General features: G+C 50.5%; 1 protein-coding gene across 2 annotated transcripts in view; it reads left to right on the forward strand.

Annotated features, from left to right (window-relative positions):
* The first annotated feature begins 4,006 nt into the window (after window positions 1–4,006).
* The window catches only part of SLC22A3 (solute carrier family 22 member 3), a 94,553-nt gene continuing 76,101 nt past the window's right edge, over window positions 4,007–22,458 (forward strand). Inside the window, exon 1 of one of the 2 annotated variants that reach the window (XM_058735834.1) lies at window positions 4,007–4,509. In XM_058735834.1, coding sequence (XP_058591817.1) covers window positions 4,099–4,509 — 411 coding nt within the window. In that variant the 5' untranslated portion in view covers window positions 4,007–4,098. The remainder of the gene's footprint in view (window positions 4,510–22,458) is intronic. The other variant, XM_058735833.1, reaches the window with a different exon arrangement.

Raw genomic sequence — 22,458 nt, forward strand, 5'->3', positions numbered from 1 at the left:
ATCCGTACACTCTGCAGCCCTGCTAATCTATTTCTAGGTACTTACTTTCCATCAACTCTTGTACAAAGTGCACAAGGGAGTGTGCCTAGCACATTCACTGCAACGTTACTTGTAATTGTGGAAAATTAAGAATGAGCTAAATGTCTGTCAGTAGGGGAATGGATAAATCATAGTATGGTCATTCAAAAGAATGATCCATAGCAGCTGGAATAAATGAGCTAGATCCATGTTTATCAAGGCTAATGGGTCTCAAAAATATAATGTGTGGTGAAAAAGAGAAGTGACAGAAAAATATGTGGAGTATGGTACCACTTATGTAAATATCAAAGCACCCCACGTACTAGATATTGTTTGTACGTGATACTTGTGTATTAAAAGGATGAAAACTGGACGAGATGAAAATTAACAATTTCACAATAGCTACACCTGGGCAAGACAGGTCTGTGCCCTCGGGGGAGGAGCTCTGGCCTTCCTCTGTCTGCTCAGAGCCCCAGGGCCAAGGGGTAGTACCCACCGGAGGCCTATCACCACTTTGTCTCTCCAGTTCCCCCCTGCTCTGGGAGCCAGGAACCCAAGATTCTCTGCCCAAGGGTCCTGAGCCCTCTTCTTGGGTCTGGGTGGGCCTTCTCCCCTGGCCCACCTTCTGAAGAAATGGCCTGGTGGCTGCCTTGGGGAGGGAGTGAGGTGACAGGAAACAGGATCTGAAGGCTTATGAAGGAGACTTCAACTCTGTCTATGCATGTTAGTTCTTTATAATGATATACCTAAAACAAACATAACATGACATTTGCTAATTCTCGGGGTGGGTGGTATTTTTTTTCATTGCTCTTTTTTTAAAAAAAACTTTTTTTTGAGTTTATTTATTTATTTTGAGAGAGAGAGAGAGAGAGAGAGAGTATGTGAGCGGGGTTAGAGGCAGAGAGAGAGGGAGAGAGAGAAGCCCAAGCTGGCTCTGCACTGTCAGCACAGAGCCTGATGTGGGGCTTGATCCCATGAACTGTGAGATCATGACCTGAGCCAAAATCAAGAGTCAGATGCTTAATTGACTGTGACACCCAGGCACCTCACTCATTGCTTTTTTAAATAGCTGACTCACTTACAGCACTTATCATGTTTCAGTTATTATTCTAAATGATTTGCATTAAAAACGAGAAGGTTCATTATTACTCAGTTTTATGGAAGACAACTAAATAACTTGCCCAAGGGCACTCATTGCAAAAAATAGAAGGGGATTTGAACCCAGTAGGGGTTCTGTGATCTTAGCAATATACTAGGTCTACTTGACTGTATACTTCATTAAAAACATTAAAATTAAAATACCAAGTACAATACAAAGAAAAAGGTAGTGAAATTCAATGAGAGGTTTCTTGGATGTGTTAGGAGCACAAACCAAGAGGGCATTACTTGGGAAGGAAGGCAGTTGCTATGGTGGGAAAGGCTTCACGAACCTGGTGCCAACTTTTAGGCCAGGCCTTCCTGGGCAGTGGGCAGGAGGGGCAGGAGAGTGACCCACCAGGAAGAGGGAACTTCGCGTATACCGGGATGGGTGTAGGAAAGTTCAAGAAGGATTGGAGTATTAGCAAGTAGCTGTGTTTGGCTGCCACATAAGGGAACAACTTGGTGAGGAACATGGGTTAGGATCTTGAAAGGGAGGGTGAGACATGAGGATTTAATTTGGAAGGCAAGGCGGGCCTGGAGCTCCACTGTGGGCAGTTGGTGGGCAGCGTGGGCTGGACCGCAGGACAGGGCCGGGGCGCAGGTGAGGAACCCCGGGGGCACTGCGGGCAGAACAAAGATGGCGGCGGAGAGGAAAGGAGACAATACCTGTGTGTGTATAGGGGGCTGTGTCAAGAAGCACCCAGTTACCAGCACCTACTATGCAGCAGGCACAGTTGTGGGTGGTGGCAACACAGAGTGAACAAAACAGAAATTTCTGCTTTCATGGAGCTTGCAGTCTAGCAGAGGATCACAAGTAAGATAAATGAACAGATGAAGACACATGGTAAACAAAGGAATACGGATATGCATCGTAGGTGGATAAAGCAGGGAAGGGAGACGCAAGGATGGATCGCCCGTGCGTGTGTATGCGTGTGTGTTGGGTGGTGAGGGGAAGGCTGACCGGTGGGGGCGGAGTGAGCTGAGGTGACTTTTGAAGAAAGGCCCGCAAAAGTGAGAGGTGTTGAGATGATCCAGAGATTCATTCTGGGGTTGGGCCTTGGTTACACCAAAAGGGAGGTCAGGAGGAAGAGCTGGGGTGGGGGTAGCGGGTGACAGATTGAGTCTGGAGTCCAGGGAGCCGGTTAAAAATATGGGCTAGGGGGATGCCTGGGTGGCTCGGTCAGTTAAGCATCCGACTTCGGCTCAGGTCATGATCTCCCGGTTCCTGAGTTCCAGCCCCGTGTCGGGCGCTGTGCTGACAGCTCAGAGCCTGGAGCCTGCTTTGGATTCTGTGTCTCCCTCTCTCTCTTCCCCTCCCCTGCTCACACTCTATCTGTCTCTCTCTCTCTCTCAAAAATAAATAAATGTTAAAAAAGGGCTTTTTGTTTGTTTGTTTTTGTTTTTTTAATATGGGCTACAGCCTGGAGCAGGAGACACGTGGACATAGAAATCATTGCTAACTCGGTGGTAGATCTGCTTTATTTAGTAGCCAAGGTCAAGGAAGGTGAGGACAATAAACACCGCCCACCGGCGAGCCCCTGCTGTGTGGCCTGCACACTACCAGGTGCTCTATCCTACACAGTATCTGTCACCCTAAGGACATCCCTGCGCCCTCCATAGCATTAACTCGGCCCAAATAACAGTAATAGCAGCCAACACATGAAAGGGTATGCTCTGTGCATCAGGTGCTTTTCTGGCACTTTATATATTTGTTTAGTCTTTACAGAGACCCCAGGAGGGTGTTAGCCTTGCTTGACAGATGAGAATACTGGGCCGGCCAATGAGTCGCCGAAGGTCAAGAGCTGGTGAGGGGATGAAGCGGGCTGCATAGAGGCAACCTGGCTTCCGGAGTCCTTGATCCGGAAGGACAAAACGTGTCTGTGCTCTACCCGCTTCTGGGAGCTTCCAGAAAAGCGACACGAGGGTACAAAGCTTTTCTGAGGATGGGGTGGGGTCTGGGGAGAAGAGCTAGAGAAATTCTGAGAAAACACATGGCCAGATAGGCTAGGCCAGGGCTGGGTGAACGCCGTGGGCAGTGTGGACCGGGGCGGCGTGGTCAGCACCGCCCCAGGCTGCCGCCTGCAGGGGTCGGGGGTCCCGCGACCCCGCGCGGGAAGACCCAGGAGGCACGGGACACGGCAGCCCAGGGCCCAGGACGCCAGGGGCCAGTGCGGACACAGTCCTGCGGACCTCCGGGCGCGAGTCAAGAAGGTAAAAACAACGCTCAAAGCAACCAACACCCTCTCCGGGCGCTTTCGGGCCAAGAGAGTAGGTCGCAAAGGCCCGGACTTAAGGAGCCCCAAATGCGGCCCGAGGTCCTCTCCCACTTTGAACTTGCGGAACGCGAACGAGCCACTTGGACTCCGTAGACCGCCCAGCTGCCTTTTTGAAAAAGTTGGACCATCTCCGAGATGTCGCCGAACTCGAATCCCGCCTGGAGCCGGCTCGGCGGCGGGTCGCGCGGGGCGGCCCCCGAGCGCCGAGGGCTTGGAGGGCCCGAGGGCGTCTCCCGGGGCACAGGCGCGGGACCCGGAGCCCGCGGCGTCCGTCCCCGCCCCGCCACCCCCTCCCCCCCACCTCCGACGCCGCCCTCGGGGGCCTCCGAGGGGCCGCGACCGAGACCGGAGGGTGACCCTGCAACTTCCTTCTGGAGCGCGACCCCGGGGCCGGCCGCAGAGCAGGCTGCCGGCGGGGACCGAGCGGAGCCCCGCGCCAGGCCGGAGGCGGCCGCGGCCGCCACTCGCGGTCCCGGGCCGCGTCCCCCGGCGCGTCCCCGGGGAGCGCGGCCCGGGCGGGCGGGAGGCGGGGGCGGCGGGCGCGGCGCCCGGGGGCGTGAGGCGGGGAGCGCGGGGCGGGGTGAGGCGGCGGCCGGCGGCGGGGCGCGCGCTCACTCGGAGGCCGGGCGGCGGGCGGCAGGACGCGCCCGCGGGGTCGCGCACCATGCCCTCGTTCGACGAGGCGCTGCAGCGGGCCGGCGAGTTCGGGCGCTTCCAGCGGCGCGTGTTCCTGCTGCTGTGCCTGACGGGCGTCACCTTCGCCTTCCTCTTCGTCGGCGTGGTCTTCCTGGGCAGCCGGCCCGAGCGCTACTGGTGCCGCGGGCCGAGCGCCGCCGCGCTGGCCGAGCGCTGCGGCTGGAGCCCGGAGGAGGAGTGGAACCGCACGGCGCCCCCCGAGCGCGGCGGCGACGCCGGCTGCCGGCGCTACCTCCTGGAGGCGGCCAACGGCAGCGCGGCGGCGGGCGCGCTCAGCTGCGCCGACCCGCTCGCCGCCTTCCCCAACCGCTCGGCGCCGCTCGTGCCCTGCCGGGGCGGCTGGCGGTACGTCCAGGCCCACTCCACCATCGTCAGCGAGGTACGGGCGTCGGGGCTCGCTCGGGGTGGGGGTGGGGGCGGCGGCGGGGCGGGGGAGAAACCCCCGGCGGGACGGGACGCCGCGGGGAAGGGCCGCGGGGGCGCCGGCACCTGTTGGTTGCCTCGGGGCGGGGGGGGGGGGAACCGACCGGGTTCATCCCGCGCTCGGAAGCGCTGCGTCCCGAGTGCCCGGGGAAATGCCTCTCGTGTGTGTCCCTCTGCGGGGAGAGTGGACGGGGGGTGGGGTGGGGGGATGCTTGGGTTTCGGGAGGGAACGCAAGCCGGGACGGATGCTGAGTTGGGAGACGCTCCGCACGCCCCTCCTGGGGAATCCGAGCGGCCAGCGCGCGGCGCGTCGTCGCCCCCCGAGGGGTTTGCGCCGCGGGGGGCGATGTTGGGTCGGCTCGCGGCGGAGAAGCGCAGCCCCGCGGGGCGGACGGCTCGCTGGGGGCAGGGCCCGAGTGCTTTGTGGTCTTCGGGGGGGGGGGGGGTGGTCAGGGAAGGGCGAGACGGTGCCTGGTTGCCCGAACGATTATGTGAAGCGCGAGGGCACGAAGGTCAAGGCTCTCCCGGGTCGCGATTTTGGTAAAACCGCTTTGGGGGCAAAGAGCAACATCGGAGCGAAGTTGGGAGAGCTGAGGTTTTGAATTGAGAGTTCGGGGGCGCCCGGGGAAGGGCTCGGTTGGTTAAGGGTCTGACTTCAGCTCCAGTCGTGATCTCCGCGGGTTCCAGTCCGGCATCAAGGTCTGTGCTGCAGCTTGGAGCCTGGAGCCCGGAGCCTGCTTCGGACTGTGTCTCCCTCCCTCTCTGCCGTTTACCCCACTCATGCTCTGTCTCTCAAAAATGAATAAACGTTAAAAAAAAAAAAAAAGAGTTTTAATTCTTTCTTTCTTTCTTTTTTCCCCCTGCTAATAAATTACAGGAGGGCAGCAGAAGAGGCTTCAAGCCTTACGAAGCAGACCCCCTCCCACCTTCCTGGGAGTGGCTGCTTGGGGCAGGTGGGGGCAGTCCCCCCATTTCCCTAGGTGTGTTTGGGCATGCAGTGCATTGGGGGTTCCGTGGCCCCTCAGCCCTGGCTGCACGGCCGTTCCTACCCCGGGCTGGGAAGGCAGTTTGGCCGTCTTTATCTGCGGGGCGGGGGGGGGGGGGGGGGGGGGGGGGGGGGGGGGAAGGGCTGCCTCTGTGGGGGCTGGGTGGCAGGAACGAGCAGTTTCATTGAACTTCGTCTGCAATCCTAGGTCAATTTAATGTCTGCAAGAAACGATTGAATGTGCTCAGGCAAATTAGGAAAGAAAACCTTTTGTCTTTATTGTCATAAACATTTTAAAGCACCTGCATGAATAATGGAGAAAACACTAGATTCAGCTCTAGCAGTGTGTCTTGTGTCACTGTTGATGGTGTTCTTTGGTCTGGTGTCACTGGTGTTGGGGTGATTGATCTTTGAGTTCATGCATATTCTTTTTTTACGGTTTATCTCTTTTTTTTTAATTTTAACATTTATTTATTATTGAGACAAAGAGACAGCGTGTGAGCAGGGGAGGGGCAGAGAGAGAGGGAGACACAGGCTCTGAAGCAGGCTCCAGGTTCTGAGCTGTCAGCCCAGAGCCCGATGCAGGGCTGGAACTCACAAACCGTGAGATTGACCTGAGCTGAAGTCGGACGCTTAACCAACTGAGCCACCCGGGGGCCCCAAAAATCTATTTCTCTATTTTGAGAGAAAGAGAGTGAGCAAGTGAGTGGGGGAGGGGCAGAGAAAGAGGGAGGGAGAGAGAGAGAGACTCCCAAGCAGGCTCTGCACTGGGAGCCATATGTGGGGCTTGAACTCCCGAACCTTGAGCCGAAATCAAGAGTTCCGCACTTATCCGACTGAGCCACCCAGGTGCCCCCAGTTCACGCATGTTCTGTAGAGTGCCAAGCGTGTGTGGTCCCGTACTATGTGCTGTAGAACTCACAGCAGCCCAGCCAGGCAGTGTGTGTGCGTGTGTTTGGGGTACTTTAATTTCTACCTAACCTGTGGGTGATGCTGATGACTGCTGTATAAACTATGGTGGCCTTGTGGTTAAGGATCTCATAGTTGAAATGGCAGGGGGTGGACTTCGGTAGGACGGGGCATTGCCACTAGTACTAGCTTAGAGCTGCACCGGTTAGGTGGCTCCGTGTATAGCCCTTCACCTGGCTGCTCAGTGCCTACTTCCCAGGCAAATCGGAAGATACCATTTGGAGAGAGGACACCTGATTTGTGAAGACACATAAGCCTCCGATGAAGAATAAGATGAGCCTCTAAAGCTAAAGGCACACGCACTCAAGCGGGGTTTCTGTGAGCAGACGTGACCCCTAGACACCGGAGAAAGGAGACGTAAAAATCTGTGAGTTGGTGCCCCAATGCTTTAGAAACATTTGGGGTTCTGGAGTTGTTTCAAGCGATCTGGGCTTATTTCAAGGAGGGACAGGTAGTTTTATGAAGGTCAGTGGCTCCCCAAAGGTAGCGCGTGGCAGGTGGAAGGGCAGGAGACCCGGTGTGGCACTGTCTGCAGTGAGCTGTGTGGCTCTAGTGGATCACTTAACCTCCCTGGTCTTGGCTTTCTCATCTGTAAAATTAGAGGTTGGATGACGTCCTACAGATGCCGTCCATCAGCGGTATCGCTGGATTGCTGCTCCGTGCGCTTAGAACAATGATAAAAATCTTCAAGGAAAAGTTGAATGATGGCAGGCACTCCTTAAGGCCACCGACAAGTCTTTGAAGCATGTTGGAGAGTTTTGTTTTGTTTTCTTTTTAAGTCCCAAATTGTTTGCTTCTTCTGGCTTGTTTGCTTTTAATGTATTGATTCTTAAGAGGAATCCCCACCTCCCCCCCATCCATTTAGGAAGTTCCGCCATTCAGAGTGACTCATTCGCTTTCAGAGTTCTGCCTGGCTGATATTTTGCTGCCTTGGGTTTTGAATAGGATCCGTTTAGTTTTTGTGCTTTCATGTTCTGTCAGCATTCAAGGAACTATCCTTCTGTATTTGGTTAACACGGTGTATCCAATGTGTTTTTATAGGCTCAGAGTCTAACGTATTAATCGTGGAAAGAGGGTGAACTGCAAGAGTTTAGAAGGTAGAAGGGCAGACCAGACTCCAGGATGTCTCTATCTGGCTATTCTATTTCATCTTTGCACCCCTGTGAGGAGACATCGCTGTCCCGGCTTTGTAGAAGAGGCACGTGAGGTGGAAGGACCTGCCAGAGTCCCAGACCTTTTAAGTAGCCCAGTTGGGTTCAGATCTAAGGGTCGTGAGTGTAAATCGTCCTCCTGTCCTCCATACGGCGTTTGAAGTCTTCGGGAAAGTCCAGGCAATTTGGACTTGGTTCTTGGAAAGGCTTCCCCTTTCTCCTCATCCCCGCCAACCACTCACACTTTAGAAGCTGCAGGAAATCCCGGGGGCCTCTTCGTGTTGACTTCATTCCTCGGGCCAACCTGCCATTGTATTTCATTGCCCGGTGGCAGGAACGGGGTCAGCCATACAGCCAGACCGGCGGATGAGAATGGCCGTCTCCCCTTGATGTGGACATTGCAGAATGGACATTGGCACCTCACCCACTGTCTTTCCATCTTTCGAAGCAGAACGGCTCCGGGGAGTGAAGTCAGAAGCCAAGGCCAAGTGCAGGGCCGTTTAAATCCAGCTCCCTCAGTTACTCCTCTTGCTCAAGGCGAGGCAGTAGATTTTCCACCTGCATGTAGCTTTCTCAGCGCAGTTTCTAAGTCTGAACCTTGGCCTTGTCTGCTTGTCAGACACTGGCCAGAATTAAGCATGATATAATGCAGAGAAGTCCGAGCCCCCTCCCCCCACCCCAATATTTCAATTCATTGCCTAGGGAGTGAGTCTTTGAAATGGATGTTAGGACTTTTAAATGCTTGCTTGTATACCATAAATGGGAAAAAGAAAGAAAGAAAGAAAGAAAGAAAGAAAGAAAGAAAGAAAGAAAGAAAGAAAGGAAGGAAGGAAGGAAGGAAGGAAGGAAGGAAGGAAGGAAGGAAGGAAGGAAGGAAGAAGGAAGGAAGGAGGAAGGAAGGAAGGAAGGAAGAAAGAAAAGGAAGTTCCCTCTAGTGTCTCACTAGGAACTGGGCTTCAGAGCACCTTTTAAAAATAGTCCGAATCATGCTTATTTTTCCTTTCCAGATCTTTTTTTTCCCACAATAAAAGTAAAGTCCATTTGAGGGAAGTAGCCGGAGAGAGTGATGGCTGCTTTGATCTGTGGGGCTTCACGTGTCTCTGCTTTGCCTCTTGAATGTCTGTCCCACGACATAAGGTCAACCCACAGACATCAGTGCCGCCGGCATCCTGGCCTCTCTGTTGTCAAGCATGGAATTGCGCTGCTGTGGAAACTGGAGAAAATCTATCCAGGCCCACGTTTTAGTCTGGGCTCAGTCTCTGATTTGCTCTGGGTACTTGAGAAAGATCTTGCTTTTGTACTGTTTTTATTTCTAATATTATTGGGACCTCCTTTTTTTTTTTTTTTTTGGCTATATCAACCTCACCAGGAGGACATCTGTTTTATTACTACTTTGAAGACCGAAATATGTGGCTGTTCATTTTCATTTCGTTAATTTCTCCTCTTAGTTGTTCTTGTTTCTTGGATTTACTTTTGGTATGCTTCTTCCGATTTACGTTCGATCCATAGCTCTGTTATTTTCAGCCTTTCTTCTTTTCTAGTATAAATATTTAAAGCTATAGATTTCCTTCTATGTACTTTTTTGACTGTATCCGACAAGTTTTGAAAAGCTAATTTTAATATTTCATCCTCAGTATTTGTAATTTCCATTGTTGTTTTCTCTTTGGCCCATGATTTATTTAGAGGCTTGTTTTAAACTTTCAACTGTGTGCTGATGCTTTTATCTTTTAATTATTGACTTTTAATTGTTGTTTAATTGTTTAACTTTAGAGTGGTCGGAGAACAAGGTCTGTGTGACACGGCCTCTTTAGACTTTATCGAAACTTGCTTTTTGGCCTTTAAGAGGTCGATTTTCATAAATGTTCCCTGCGTGCTCCACAGGAATGTACAGTCTTGGGACACGTGGGTGGCTCAGTAGGTTGAGCGTCAGACTTCAGCTCAGGTCATGATCTTGCAGTTTGTGGGTTCGAGTCCCATGTCTGCGCTGACAGCATGGCTCCTGGAGCCTGCTTCAGATTCTGTGTCTCCCTCTCTCTCGGCCCCTGCCCCCCTCCCTTGTGCTCTGTCTCTCTCTCTCTCTCAAAAATAAATATTAAAAAAAAAAACAACAACGATGTACAGTCTTTAGCTGTTGGGTGTAGGGTTTATAGATGCCCCATATTTGAAGCTTGTCACTTAGGCTGTTAAACTTCCATTTGCTTGGTCTGTCAAAATTAACTAACAGGTATTGAAATTTGCCATTATGTTTGTGGGTTTGTCAGTTCCTCCCTATTTTTCCAGCAGACTTAAAAAGTCACATACATGGGGCAGTTTTATTAGATGTCTTTGTCTACAAATTTAGAATTTGCTTTTAACCTACATACTGAATTGAACCTTTCATAGGTGTAGGGACCCTACCTAAAATCCATGTTGTATATTGTTTTAAGGTCTCTTTTGTTTGAAACTAATGTAGCTACTGCAGTTTTCTTTCAGTTAATATTTGCCTGCTGTGTTTTATGTTATCTCTGACTTTCAAGCTTCCCATGTTCTGATATTTATATGTATCTTTTATAAAATGCATATAACTTTATTTAGTTTTGAACTGCTATGCTTAGTCTCTTTATGTTCATTGTGTTAATTGGTATATTTGAGCTTGTTACGCTACACTATTTTCTTTGTCTTGTTCTTTCTATGCTTTTTTTCCTTCCTTTAAAAGATGATTTTTCAATTTGTTTTTCTTACTCTAGTTTGTTCCTTCGTTTGTTTGGAATTTAGATTTTTTATTTCAATTCTTTCAGTGGTTACCCTTGACATTTTACTATGTTTACTTCACAGAGCCTAAATTTAATACTGCAAACTTCTCCTCAACAAGTTAGGAATCTTTTTATTTATTTATTTATTTTTATTTTTGAGAGAGAGAGAGAGAGCGCGCACACAAGCAGGGGAGGGGAGAGAGAGAGAGAGAGAATCTGCTATCAGCACAGAGCCCAATCCCATGACCCTGGGATCCATGACCTGAGCTGAAATCAAGAGTCAGACGCTCAACCAACTGAGCCACCCGGGTGCCCTGAGAAGATTTTATTTTTAAGTAATCTCTGCACCCCACAGGGGGCTCAAACCCACATCCCTGAGATCAAGAGTCACACGCTCCACTGACCAAGCCAGCCATTGTTCACCATTATTCTTGAAAGATGGTTTTGGTGGGAAAATAGTTCTGTGTTGCCAATTTTTCCTCAGTGCTTTGAAGATGTTACTTCTGTCTTAAAGCTTTCATTTTGCTTTGGAGCAATCTGCTGACCATCTAACCATCCTTTTTCTCCCAGGTTGTATCTAAGTGGGTACTTCTTTTGTTTACCCAGATTGGTGTATGTTGCCTCTTAAAGTCATCTGGCATATAATAGGCACTCAGTAAATATTCATTAAATGAACCAGTTGTTGTATTTCCTTTAACTGTGGATTTTGGTTCTTTTTAATAAGTCCTGGGTAACTCTCAGCCATTATCTCTTCAGTGTTACCTTTTCCATGCTCTGTTTTTTCCTTTTGGGATTCTAATTAGACACAAGTTGGACCTTCTTTTGCTGCCCTTCGTGAATCTTAACATTAGCTCATATTTTCCATTTCCATACCTACATGTATGGTCTAGATATTGTTTCAGACCTACCTTCCAGAACACTGCCTTTCTATTCAGAGATTTGGAATCAAAGGACTGAGGTGGGGTTTGGGAATCTTCATTTTTCCCATGGAGGTGGTCCGTGGAGACATGCTGGGTGTTCCTTTATGAATAAGGAGCATGCCGAGAATATCATGAGAGGAACAGCCTTATGTGTGGTTGAAGCAAGTGCCATTCCTCCAGACACTCTGAGACCTTGGGACAAAAGCATCATCCCTTTCCCTGGAGGCACGAGTCCCAGATTGTATCTGGTGAAAAGCCACTGTTGATCTGCAGAAGCTTAGGGCTCTCCAGAGATGGGCAACTGACAGCAAAATCCCATAACTGACTGGGATGGGGTGCCCACAACTGGACCACACTCCCTGCGAATTTTGGCAAACCTGAATAGAGCTCTGGGGAGAGGCAGGGGCACAACCGAATGGGATATCCAACAGATAGGGCATTGATATTTACACTTTCTGATGTATCTTTGGGATTTGATAGATCTGGGCCTAAATGCCAGCTCCTCTGTATTTCAACTTTGAGGAGAAGTCACAGAATCTGCTTCAGCCTTGGTGTCCTCAGCTCTAGAATGGGCGTAATAACACCTACCGTGATGATGGGTGGGTGTTATTACCTACCAGTAGGAGGAGCAGGGAGAGAGAGAATTAGTGGTGTGCCAGATTTGACCCTGCAGCTGTAGTTTGCTGAATCCTGGTCTAGCATAATACATCACTAATAAACTTGGCTTTAAATATAAAGCAAAAAATCTCTCAGACATTAATTTGCCCTTAGGGCAGACAATACCCTGTACTTTCCTCCTGGACACACACGAGATTGTATTTCCCAGCTTCCTTTGCAGCTAGTAGGTCATGGGACAGAGTCCTGGTCAGTGAAGATGGGAGAAGTGGTATGTGACTCTGCCAGGCCCGGAGCCCGAATAACCTTCCTCCGGGTAATCCCCATCTCTTCCTTGCTTCCCTCACCTTCCAGCAGAGAATGCTGACGCCCTAAAACATGGTGGAGTCCTTAGATGGAAGGAGATCCATCCCTGAAAGCCTGTAGGGAGGAAGTCTACATGGGAGTGTGAAATTAATGAGAAATAAACTTTCTTGTATTAAACCACTGATATTGGAGGGGCTGTTTGTTGCATCTCTTAATGTGAGCCCACCCTGACTAACACACCATTTGAGCATATTTTCTGTAGGGTGCACGTCCCTGATTAAATGGTAGGGAAGCTTGTTCCTTCAAGACAGTCCTCCCCTTGGTCTTTGCACAAGGCCACCCTGTCCCTGCCTGTGGGCATCTAGAGCCCTACAGGCACCCAGTGCTCCAGCCACCAGCTGTCCTCTCCAGGCTCTGGAACATGCTGTTTCCTTTTCTCAAAATACCTTTCTTCTTTTTCCATAAGGCTGTTCCATTTTTTCTGCAGCTGGGAGTTACCTATTCCAGAAGTACCTTCCATAATTTCCACCTGCCCTCCACTCCCCACCCACACACACACCTGCCACTACCCTGGGGGGTATCTGGATTCCTTCCTCTTCCTCAACACCCTCACTGTATGCTAACTGTGCTCATCATTGCCTCCTTTGTCGGACTACAGGTTTCTTGAGGGCTGAGAACGTGTTCAGTAAATACATGTGATGAAATTACATGGTGTGTAATTTTTTTTAAATTTATTTATTTAAAATAAATTCAAGTTAGTTAACCTACAGTGTAGTCTTGGTTTCAGGAGTAGAATCCAGTGATTCATCACATACATTCAACACCCGGTGCTCATCGCAAGTGCCCTCCTTAATGCCCATCCCCCATTTAGCCCATCCTCCCCCACCTCCCCTCCAGCCACCCTCAATTTGTTCTCTGTATCTAAGAGCCTCTTATGGTTTGCCTCCCTCTCTGTTATTCTCTTACTTTTCCTTCCCTTCGCTTCTGTTCATCTGTCTTGTTTCTTAAATTCCACATGTGAGTGAAATCATATGGCATTTGTCTTTCTCTGCCTGACTGATTTTACTCAGCGTAACACACTCCAGTTCCATCCACGTTGCTGCAAACGGCAAGATTTCATTCTCTTTGATCACCAAGTAGTGTTCCGTTTTACGTATATGTATGCATGTGCATGCGTGTGTGCGTGTGTGCGTGTACACACACCTTTATCCCTTCATCCGTCGATGGACATTTGGGCTCTTTCCATACTTTGGCTACTGTTGAGAGTGTTGCTGTAAACGTTGGGGTGCACGTGCCCCTTCGAATCAGCACTTTCACATCCCTTGGATAAATACCTAGCAGTGCAATTGCTGGGTCACAGGGTAGTTCTATTTTTCGTTTTTTGAGGGACCTCCATACTGGTTTCCAGAGCGGCTGCACCAGTCTGCATTCCCACCAGCAGTGCAAGAGGGCTCCCCTTTCTCCACACCCTTGCCAACATCTCTTGTTGTCTGAGTTGTTCGCTTTAGCCATTCTGACAGGTGTGAGGTGGTATCTCACCGTGGTAGTTTTTGTGGCTAAATTAGTGAGTCAATGAGAAAAGGGTTGAGAGACAAATTTGACCCCTGTTACAATTTTGGTCAAGCCAACCCTGAAATTGACCTTCGTAGATTAACGTCAGCTCTCGTCCCCAAACAGGCTGCCCCTTGTTGTTTCTCTTTTACTTTAATTTTATGTTTTAATTTAGGGAAAATGGACATTTCAGCAATTCCAATATATTGAACGTGATGTATTTGGTATAATTTGAACGGCTGTGTTGTTGCACTTTCTTAGGCATTATCCAGTTTCTCTCCGCAGCGTCTTGTTTTCAGCGAAGGTCTTACACAGATGTCGGTGGTTTTATTCCTGGGTACTTGTTGTCCTACTGATGGCACCGTACGGGCCTCCTCCTCACCCCATGAGGTCTGACGAGTCCTCAGGTCACCTACCTCAGGACCTACCACGCTGTCTGCTTCTCTGATTCGTCAGAGACCACGGTCTAAGCTTTTAGAAACTATTCAGCAACGATCACTATGCTCGTTCCGTGACTTTCATTTTTAATTTTCCCGAACCTTAACCTCAGGTCCTTCTGGTGGCCACGGCCCTGCAGAAACTGCCCCCATCCCCACCCCGAGGCCGAGGGGCGACAGACCGCACCCCTGTCCCCTGTCTGCACGAGGGTGCTGTCATCCTCAGAATCCTAATTTAGGGGATGTGACCTGGAACAGGAAAGGAAGCAGGGAACAGAACTTCTGGCTCTTCGGGGCCATAATTGTTACGTGCTGACGTCCGCTGGGCAGAAAAGGCTATTTGTTCAGCTGTCCTGGCACACTTTTTGGCACACGTGCGTCTTCGACCTAGCCACGCTCCAGAAGCAGCTGCACACGGGCGCAGGGCCTGGCTCAGCAAGGGGCTTACGGGGGCCTGGCTCTCAACGGTTCAGAGACACAGGGCTGAGCCCCCCAAAGCTGTGGAGAGGGCAGACACTGCCTACCTTTCAGAACCAAATAAAACCTTTCTAACACTCTTCCTCCTCTTTCCCTTTCCTGAACCACAGAAAAGAAAGAAAGTTTATTTCTGTTCTATGAGGAAAGTTCTCTAAAGTTCCTGGTATCGCTTTTTAGAATGATAAATAATGGTTAATGCCATTGTGTCCGGGTGAGAGATCAGTGACGTGGCTTTTCAAGGATTGCTGGGTTCTAACTGTTCCATGCTTGTTGTTTTTTTTTTTTTTAATTTTTTAATGTTTATTTATTTTTGAGAGAGACAGAGACAGAGACAGAGACAGTGCACGAGCAGGGGAAGGGCAGAGGGAGAGGGAGACACAGAATCCGAAGCAGGCTCCAGGCTCTAAACTGTCAGCACAGAGCCTGACGCGGGGCTCGAACTCACGAACCATGAGATCATGACCTGAGCTGAAGTTGGACGCTTAAACGACTGAGCCCCCCCAGATGCCCCTAACCATTCCATGCTTGCAATAAAGCAAAGCAACTTTGGGGCTGGCTGTTGAGTAGTAATAGAGAGAAACAGCGAGGGATGCGGTTTAGGGCCTAATAAGAAGGTGAATAATGAATGTGATTTTAACAAATTCTTTTTTTTTTTTTTAACATTTTTATTTATTTTTGAGACAGAGGGAGACAGACCATGAACGGGGGGAGGGCCAGAGAGAGAGGGAGACACAGAATCGGAAGCAGGCTCCAGGCCCTGAGCCGTCAGCCCAGAGCCCGACGCGGGGCTCGAGCCCACGGACCGCGAGATCGTGACCCGAGCGAAGTCGGCCGCTCAGCCGACTGAGCCACCCAGGCGCCCCTAACAAATTCTTTAAAGTTAAATTCTGCCGACAGTGTGGGCCCTGAGGCAGCACATCATCCCAAGTGTAAGACTGATTTCAGTAATTTCACCTCAAAAGCTGTGTTCGGGAAGATGAAAAATGAAAGCCACGGAACGAGCGTAGTGATCGTTGCTGAAGAGTTTCTAAAAGCTTAGACCGTGGTCTCTGACGAATCAGAGAAGCACACGGCATGGTAGAAGGAGAACCTGGCCCAGGGTGCGGAACCCCGTCGCAGGTTTCTGTGAGCCACCGGGGGCAGCGGGCCACATCTGTGGACCTCTGTCAATTAATTGCCAGTGCATTTCCAAGGTTCCTCCGTGTCTATCCTTCCACGACCAAATCCGTTATCAGGCTCCTGGTGTATTTAATCCCTGACCCTGAGCTCAGCGTCGTCACATTCCAGTGTCTTGGAATGAAGCTAACTTAAAGCCTACAGGTGTTAGTTTCTGGAAATCAGGATGGATTCCTCCCCAGGGCGCCTTTCTTTCGGGCGGGCATGCTATGTGCCGTGAGTGACGTCCACAGGAGCACAGGGGAATGTGGTCGATGGCTGTCCCTGCACCCTGCAGAAGGTGCCCGTCCTGCCTTCTTCAACATTGATCCCAGACCCCAGGGCCTCGTGGAGAATCTGAAAGGGACATGCCACGGGCCACGCACACAACGAAAACCCCCAGGGGGAGGCAGGGGGGAGTGCAAGCCTAGACTTCAGAAACGAAGGTGATTATGATGCTGTCTGATCTGGTCTTGGGAGGCAGGTGACTCCTGCTGTGGGGCAGGAGCAGGGGAGATGACCAAGTGACAGGTGGGTCTCTGGCTTTCCATTTGAACGGCGATGGCTGGGGCCGGGAGTTGAGACAGTAACATGGGAAAATGAACAAGAGCTTCACAAGCCTGTCCGTACTCACACCCTTTGGCCTCAGTGATCTGATCATTAACGTTCAACCATGAAACTTAACATTGAACATGCCAAAACATTTAAGTATTTTAAGCAATCCTGACAAGGTTGCATCCGTTGAAGGGGCATGCAACATTTCTTTTATGGGGTTTGTTAACTTACGCTGTGCTGATTTGTAATAAAACCCAAAGGTGAGTGTGGGAGACCATGTTTTCTGGTTCCTTAGAATAGAGTTCAGAGACCCACTCTGACAGGCTTCAAAACACCTGGGAAGTTAGACGCGCACTTCCTCACAGGTGCAGGTGATGGCAAACCAGGGCTCACGGTGAGAGAGTTTCTTTTGTATCATCAGTCAGAATTGTTTAATTGCTCTTGACTTCGTAACGCAGAAATAGGCGTTTCATCTTCAAGACCTACATTAGCATTTCAGAATATGGGATGCAAGTTTCTTTGGTCTGGAACGAAAGTTGACTTCATTACTGCCGGTGTCACACGGGGGCGGCTTTGGAAAGTGGCGGTGTTCTGTGAAACGCCACCGGCACCGCGGTGCCCAGCACGAGAGACCCAAGTAAGGCCCGTGGTTAGGTGAAGTTAGACGAAGCCAGGGCCTTGGCGGGTCCCGCTGGCCAGAGAAGAAGGAAGCGACACAGAAAAACCAGCCCTGACTCTAAGGCACCGGGGCCCGTGACACTGTTGGGTCCTAGCGAAGTCCGACGGCTTTGAAAGTTTTTGCCGGTAGCGTTGTCGGGTTTCTGGGGTCACCGCCCGTGTCCTCGTGAGCCAAGGAGGCTGAGGGGACTGCCCCCCCCCCCCAGGGAAGACAGCGCTTCCCCAGGGCAGCCTGGACCCCCTCCCGGGCTCCTCTCCTACACGCTGTCCATCCTCCCTGCTCGACAGCGGCTCACGTCTCAGACGCCTTTTTCAGTTGTGGCTTAAGTCCCACGTACGCACAGGGTGGCTCTGATTTCAGGGGCTTCGGCCAACTGGAAGTGCCGTGCGGCCCGCGGCACAGGATGAAAGACAGCGTGTGTGTCTCCGTCCCCGGGGAAAGGACGCCACCAGCTGAGGCCTCGGAGACGTAAGCAGAAGGGAGAGGCGCCAGGGCCTCTGGTTCTGAAGACGGTGGCACATTTATGCGGGGGGGGGGGGGGGCGGGGAGGCCATGGCGCTCACGGGCTGTACGTTCGATGCGGATGCTGTTCTAACCGCGACACTCGGGAGACACCTGTTCCCGTGCACTGTTCTCAAGTGCGTGGTTGGCAGCCGACACGCGCATGGAAGCCACGGGGATAACTGAACGTATTAAATATCGAGGGTCGAGGCGAAAATTAGGGGGAAGCTCATTAAAACGAATGCGGCACCAACTTTTTAAAAAGTCAAAGAGAGAAAGGAATTTCAGGGGTTCTGTCGTGGACGGGAAATTACTCCAGGATCCCGCCCCGCAGCAGTTCTCCGTGTCGCCGTGTCTCGGCAACTTGGGAATGGTGTGACAGATTTCTCTGGGTCCTCCTCTCCTCTGTCACCCCCGCACCCCTGTAGGATTACGACGGCGCCCCCTCCAGGGTGGACGACTTTAAATGAAAGCAGGTCAGGTGTGTTACCAAACCATATAGATGATTAGATAATGGCCATTTATGGTTGCAAGATGCTGTGAAGAAATGATCAGATTTCAGACCTGAACCGGTGCGGTGTGGCCTGTCTCTAAAGTTGAATACGTGGCTAAGGATATAGGCTCATTGGCTGTGTGAAGATGGCAAGTTGCTTAGTTTGACATGTGTCTGGGCTTGGATTCTTTTTTTTTTTTTTAATGTTTATTTATTTTTGAGAGAGAGAGAGAGAGAGCGAGTTGGGGAGCGGCAGAGAGAGAGGGAGACACAGAATCCGAAGCAGGCTCCAGGCTCCGAGCCGTCAGCACAGAGCCTGACGCGGGGCTCGAACCCATAGACTGTGAGATCATGACCCGAGCTGAAGTCGGACGCGTAATGGATTGAGCCCCCCGAACACCCCCCAGGCTCAGATTCTTACAAACGGGAAAACTAGCCACTGAGAGGCTGGCACGGAGCGCTGGCCCCTGGGAAGTGCTGAGTGCCTGGCTCTGGTGGTAGTTGTCGATTATAGATATTCACGAAGTCTACACAGAGAGGCAGCCTGGGTCTGGGGATTAGAGGAAATGGCAAACCCTGGGTCCGAGGAAAGCTTTTGTCTGGCAGACCACCAAGATTCCAGCACTAAGGGACATGGCAGGGGTCCACCCTCTGGAGCTGGTGGAGCTGGGGCTTAGCAATAAAGACTGAGGAAAGATCCAGGATACGAGGCCAGAGCTCCGAGCTTTGACAAAACTTCCCAAGGCTCCTTTCTCCAGCTGCGACCTCCCCCCGTCAGAGAGCTCCACTGATTCCCTTCGTCTTGCTCTTGTCACTAAAGGTGGCCTCCCAGGCCTGGGTGCGCCTGGTCTGGTCTGGGGGTGAGGAGCCCAGACTGGCTCAGGCCCCACGCTGTGTTCTGACCGCAGGCAGAGCAGAGCACCGCCGGGCCAGGGCCTTGGACTTCCCTGAAACTGGGGAAATCTCGGGGCGCTGCAGGGTGCGGGCGGAAAACCCGGCAGCAGGTAAAGATGTTTTTCTCAAGTTTCACGTAAAAGAGAGCTCTCCTGATTGAAGTTATGGCTGTTTTATTCGCGGTGGTGGCACTGTGGGAGACAAGTGACGGTGTGAGCTGTGTGTTGGTTGGAACTGATGCGTTCTGTGCCCCCAGAGAGCAGGCTGCTGCCAGGAGAGCCCCTGGGGAGGGAAAGAGGACGGCCAGAGGCACACGCTGAGGCCCTGCGACCCCCCCCCGAGTAGAATGTGCTTCTTCTCTGGCCAGTTGGGGTGGCAGCCTGGCATCTGTCCACTTCCCTGGGCCCCCTGTGGCTCTGGGGGCGGGGGGGGGGGGTAGCTCACTGTCCGTGATCACTCGGAGCCACACACATGGCTCTGCCTACTGCCTCCTGTGCTGGCTGCTCGTTGATGAAGGATTTTGGAAAGAAAAGGACTAAGGCATCACTATACCACGAAGCCCTCTCCGTCGCGTGTTTTCATGCACAAACCCCTGAAATCCTTCAGTAAATCAGGACGGCAGAGGTTCCCCAGAGGTGCTGTGTTGGGACGCACCGCTGTGGCTCATGCCAACTTTCTGGTCGGGTCAATAAGACACATTTGCCTCATGTTTGGGGGCCGTTTTCAAAGTCTAAATGATATCACAGTTTGCTTGTCCTGTCATGAGAAAGTGGCCTCAGAGAGAAAAGACCAAAAGGGTACCCCCCCAGCCCCCCTGCGGTCTGTGAAATGAGCACAGAGCAGTGATGGGGGGGGCAGTAATCAGGAATATCAGGATTCAGGTTGAGTGAATTTGGCTAAATTGCTCTCTATATTAAGCAGTCCAGTCCCCTGACATTGAATAGGCATGAAAATTTAATCCATGAAAGTAGCTTAATCCCTGATAGGGACACAAAGCCGTGCTGTAATATACTACGTGTAACTATAACCTTACAGTTATTAATGCACATTACTGCTTGGAGACTTTTTTCCTTACTAAATTACCGGAAAACGTAGTAAACAGTCAACTCGTTTAATCCTCACGCACCCTGGGAGGCAGGTGCTCTTTTGTAGGGAAGGAAAGTAAGGTACAGAGAGATTAAGTAACTTGTCCCATGTCTGGATCACTGGGAAAGATTTTTTTTTTTAATTTGAGAAAGAGAGAGAGAGCAAGGACGAGCGAGGGAGAGGGACAGAGGGAGAAAGAGAGAGAATCCCAGGCAGGCCCCCTGCCCAGCACGGAGCCCGACGCCTATGCACAGATTTGCACCTTAGAGACTAAATACGTCTCAAGTGTACAGATATCCCCTGTGTCTTCGTCCCCTGTGACAGCTGGCCTGAGATGTCCCCGGAGCTGTCTACCCGCAGGGATCAGAGACCCTGGGATCATGACCTGACTCCAACTCAAGAGTCAGACACTCAACCAACTGAGCCACTCAGGTGCCAGGAAAAGATATTTTTTGATGTCTGAACCAATAAGAAGTTAATCGATGTCTCCAGAATCTAAACGGGGCTTCCGTGAATCAGTAAGACAAAGGTAACAGGCCTGGTAGGAGAAGTGACAAAGGATAGAGACAGCTTTCATGAAAGTAGACCCAAAAGGCCATTAAGCGTAAGAAGCAATGCAGATCCATTCGTAATCAGAGAAATAAAAATGGAACCAAGATAGCGCTTCACACTCATTAGGCTGGTTAGAAACTACAAGCCCAGCAGTGCCAAGGGTTGGTAGCTGGCAGGATGCCTGCTGGAGGGCATGTGCAGCTGTTTTCCATCACAGTCTGGAACCGCGGATGCCCGTTAGCTGTCCCCATACTGTGACCCAGCAATTCCACTCCTGTGCATTAAGTCCCAAAGGAAGCTCTCAAACCCATCCATCAGGAGGTAGGTATGTTCTCTGCAGCATTACTTGGGTGACCGAGAGTTGGAGGCAGTCTGGGAGAGAGGGAATGTCAGATGCGGTGGATACGCCCCATGCGGTTGTCAGAAATTGTGGGTTAGATGTTCATATGGCATGATGGATGGTCCATAAAGCCTCAGGCAGAATAAAAAGTAAGAAGCAGAGTGAGGTATAGGATACAATACCATTTACATAACACTAAACATATGTGGACACAAAAGAATATAGATTGTATAAGAAGATGAGCCAAAAGAGACACCTTAACACATCAGTATAATTCCTTTGTGGGGACGGGATGGAAATAGGAATAGCGATAAAATAGAATCGATAAAAAAAAATAAGGTAGGGGTCTCGTATAACCAATGACTAGAATACATTATAATTAACCCAACCTTCTTCCATTGAGGCTCAAAAGGGACAAGGGGGTAAAAAGAAAGAAATGGGTTTTTCTGCCAAAGACACTCAAGGGCCTCGTAAGATGTCTTAGAAATCACCCAGCCCCTGGTCTGTTAAATGGATCAGTCCGTAACCTAGGAATATCGACAGGGTCTCACTAGGGTTCTTGCAAACTGTGTTCTTGCCAGTCCTTGGCTTTGCAACGTCCGTCCCTTTCAGCAAAGTAATTTTTCTCTTGGTGTTAAGATTGTTCTGTTTTCTAAGAGGGGAGCTAGAGTTCTTCTAAAATAATATTTGGAAAAACACAGGATGAATATTCCCCAGGATCCCTTCCAGATCTAAAACTGTATATTTTAAACAAAACAACCATCTTGACTACCAGTGTTTTAAAACCTGGGAGTTTGAAATGTCAGGTCCACGTGTGAGTGTATGTAAGAAATTTTCCTGGGAAGGTGTTGGGAACTTGTCATTCCTAAATGCTCATTCAGCCTTTTTGTTAGCTTTCAGTACACCATGGAACATCATGTACATCTATGTGTAGATTTGTACCTTAGAGACTGAATACATCTCAAGTGTATGGATACCACCTGTGTCTTTGTCCCCTGTGACAGCTGGCCAGAGATGTCCCCGGAGCTGTCTACCTGCAGGGATCGGAGACAGCACTGCTGAAGGACAGAGACAGGCGATTTCAGCGGTCACTGGGGATGCTGTGCCCCAGATGCAGACCGTTGCGGCACAAGTGGGTCTTTCCTGTACATGTCACATGGAAGATGTCCCTCAGATTCCATCTCAGAAGTCTAATATAAAATGTAATAATTCAATCAAGTCCAGTAGTGCATTCCCAATGTTGCTTTTTAATCCACAGTTTTTATTATGCTTTTCTGCGTTCTCGGATATAGAATTTCAGGCATTGCTTTTGTCTTTCAAGATCATATCATCTTCCTATTTGGGAAGCAGAGGTAGCAGATGCTGTGCAGAATCTTCGGGGGCACTAGGTTCTTGAAGTCCTGCGACTGGGCAACTCTGCAGGTCTTCCAGAAACAGGATGCTGTAGTCTGTCATCACTGTCCTTTTCGATTTGCCCTCTTTCCTTGTCTTTTGGTTCTGCAGTGAG

This window comes from Neofelis nebulosa, chromosome 6 (assembly GCF_028018385.1).
Source record: "Neofelis nebulosa isolate mNeoNeb1 chromosome 6, mNeoNeb1.pri, whole genome shotgun sequence".
Classification (NCBI taxonomy): Eukaryota; Metazoa; Chordata; class Mammalia; order Carnivora; family Felidae; genus Neofelis; species Neofelis nebulosa.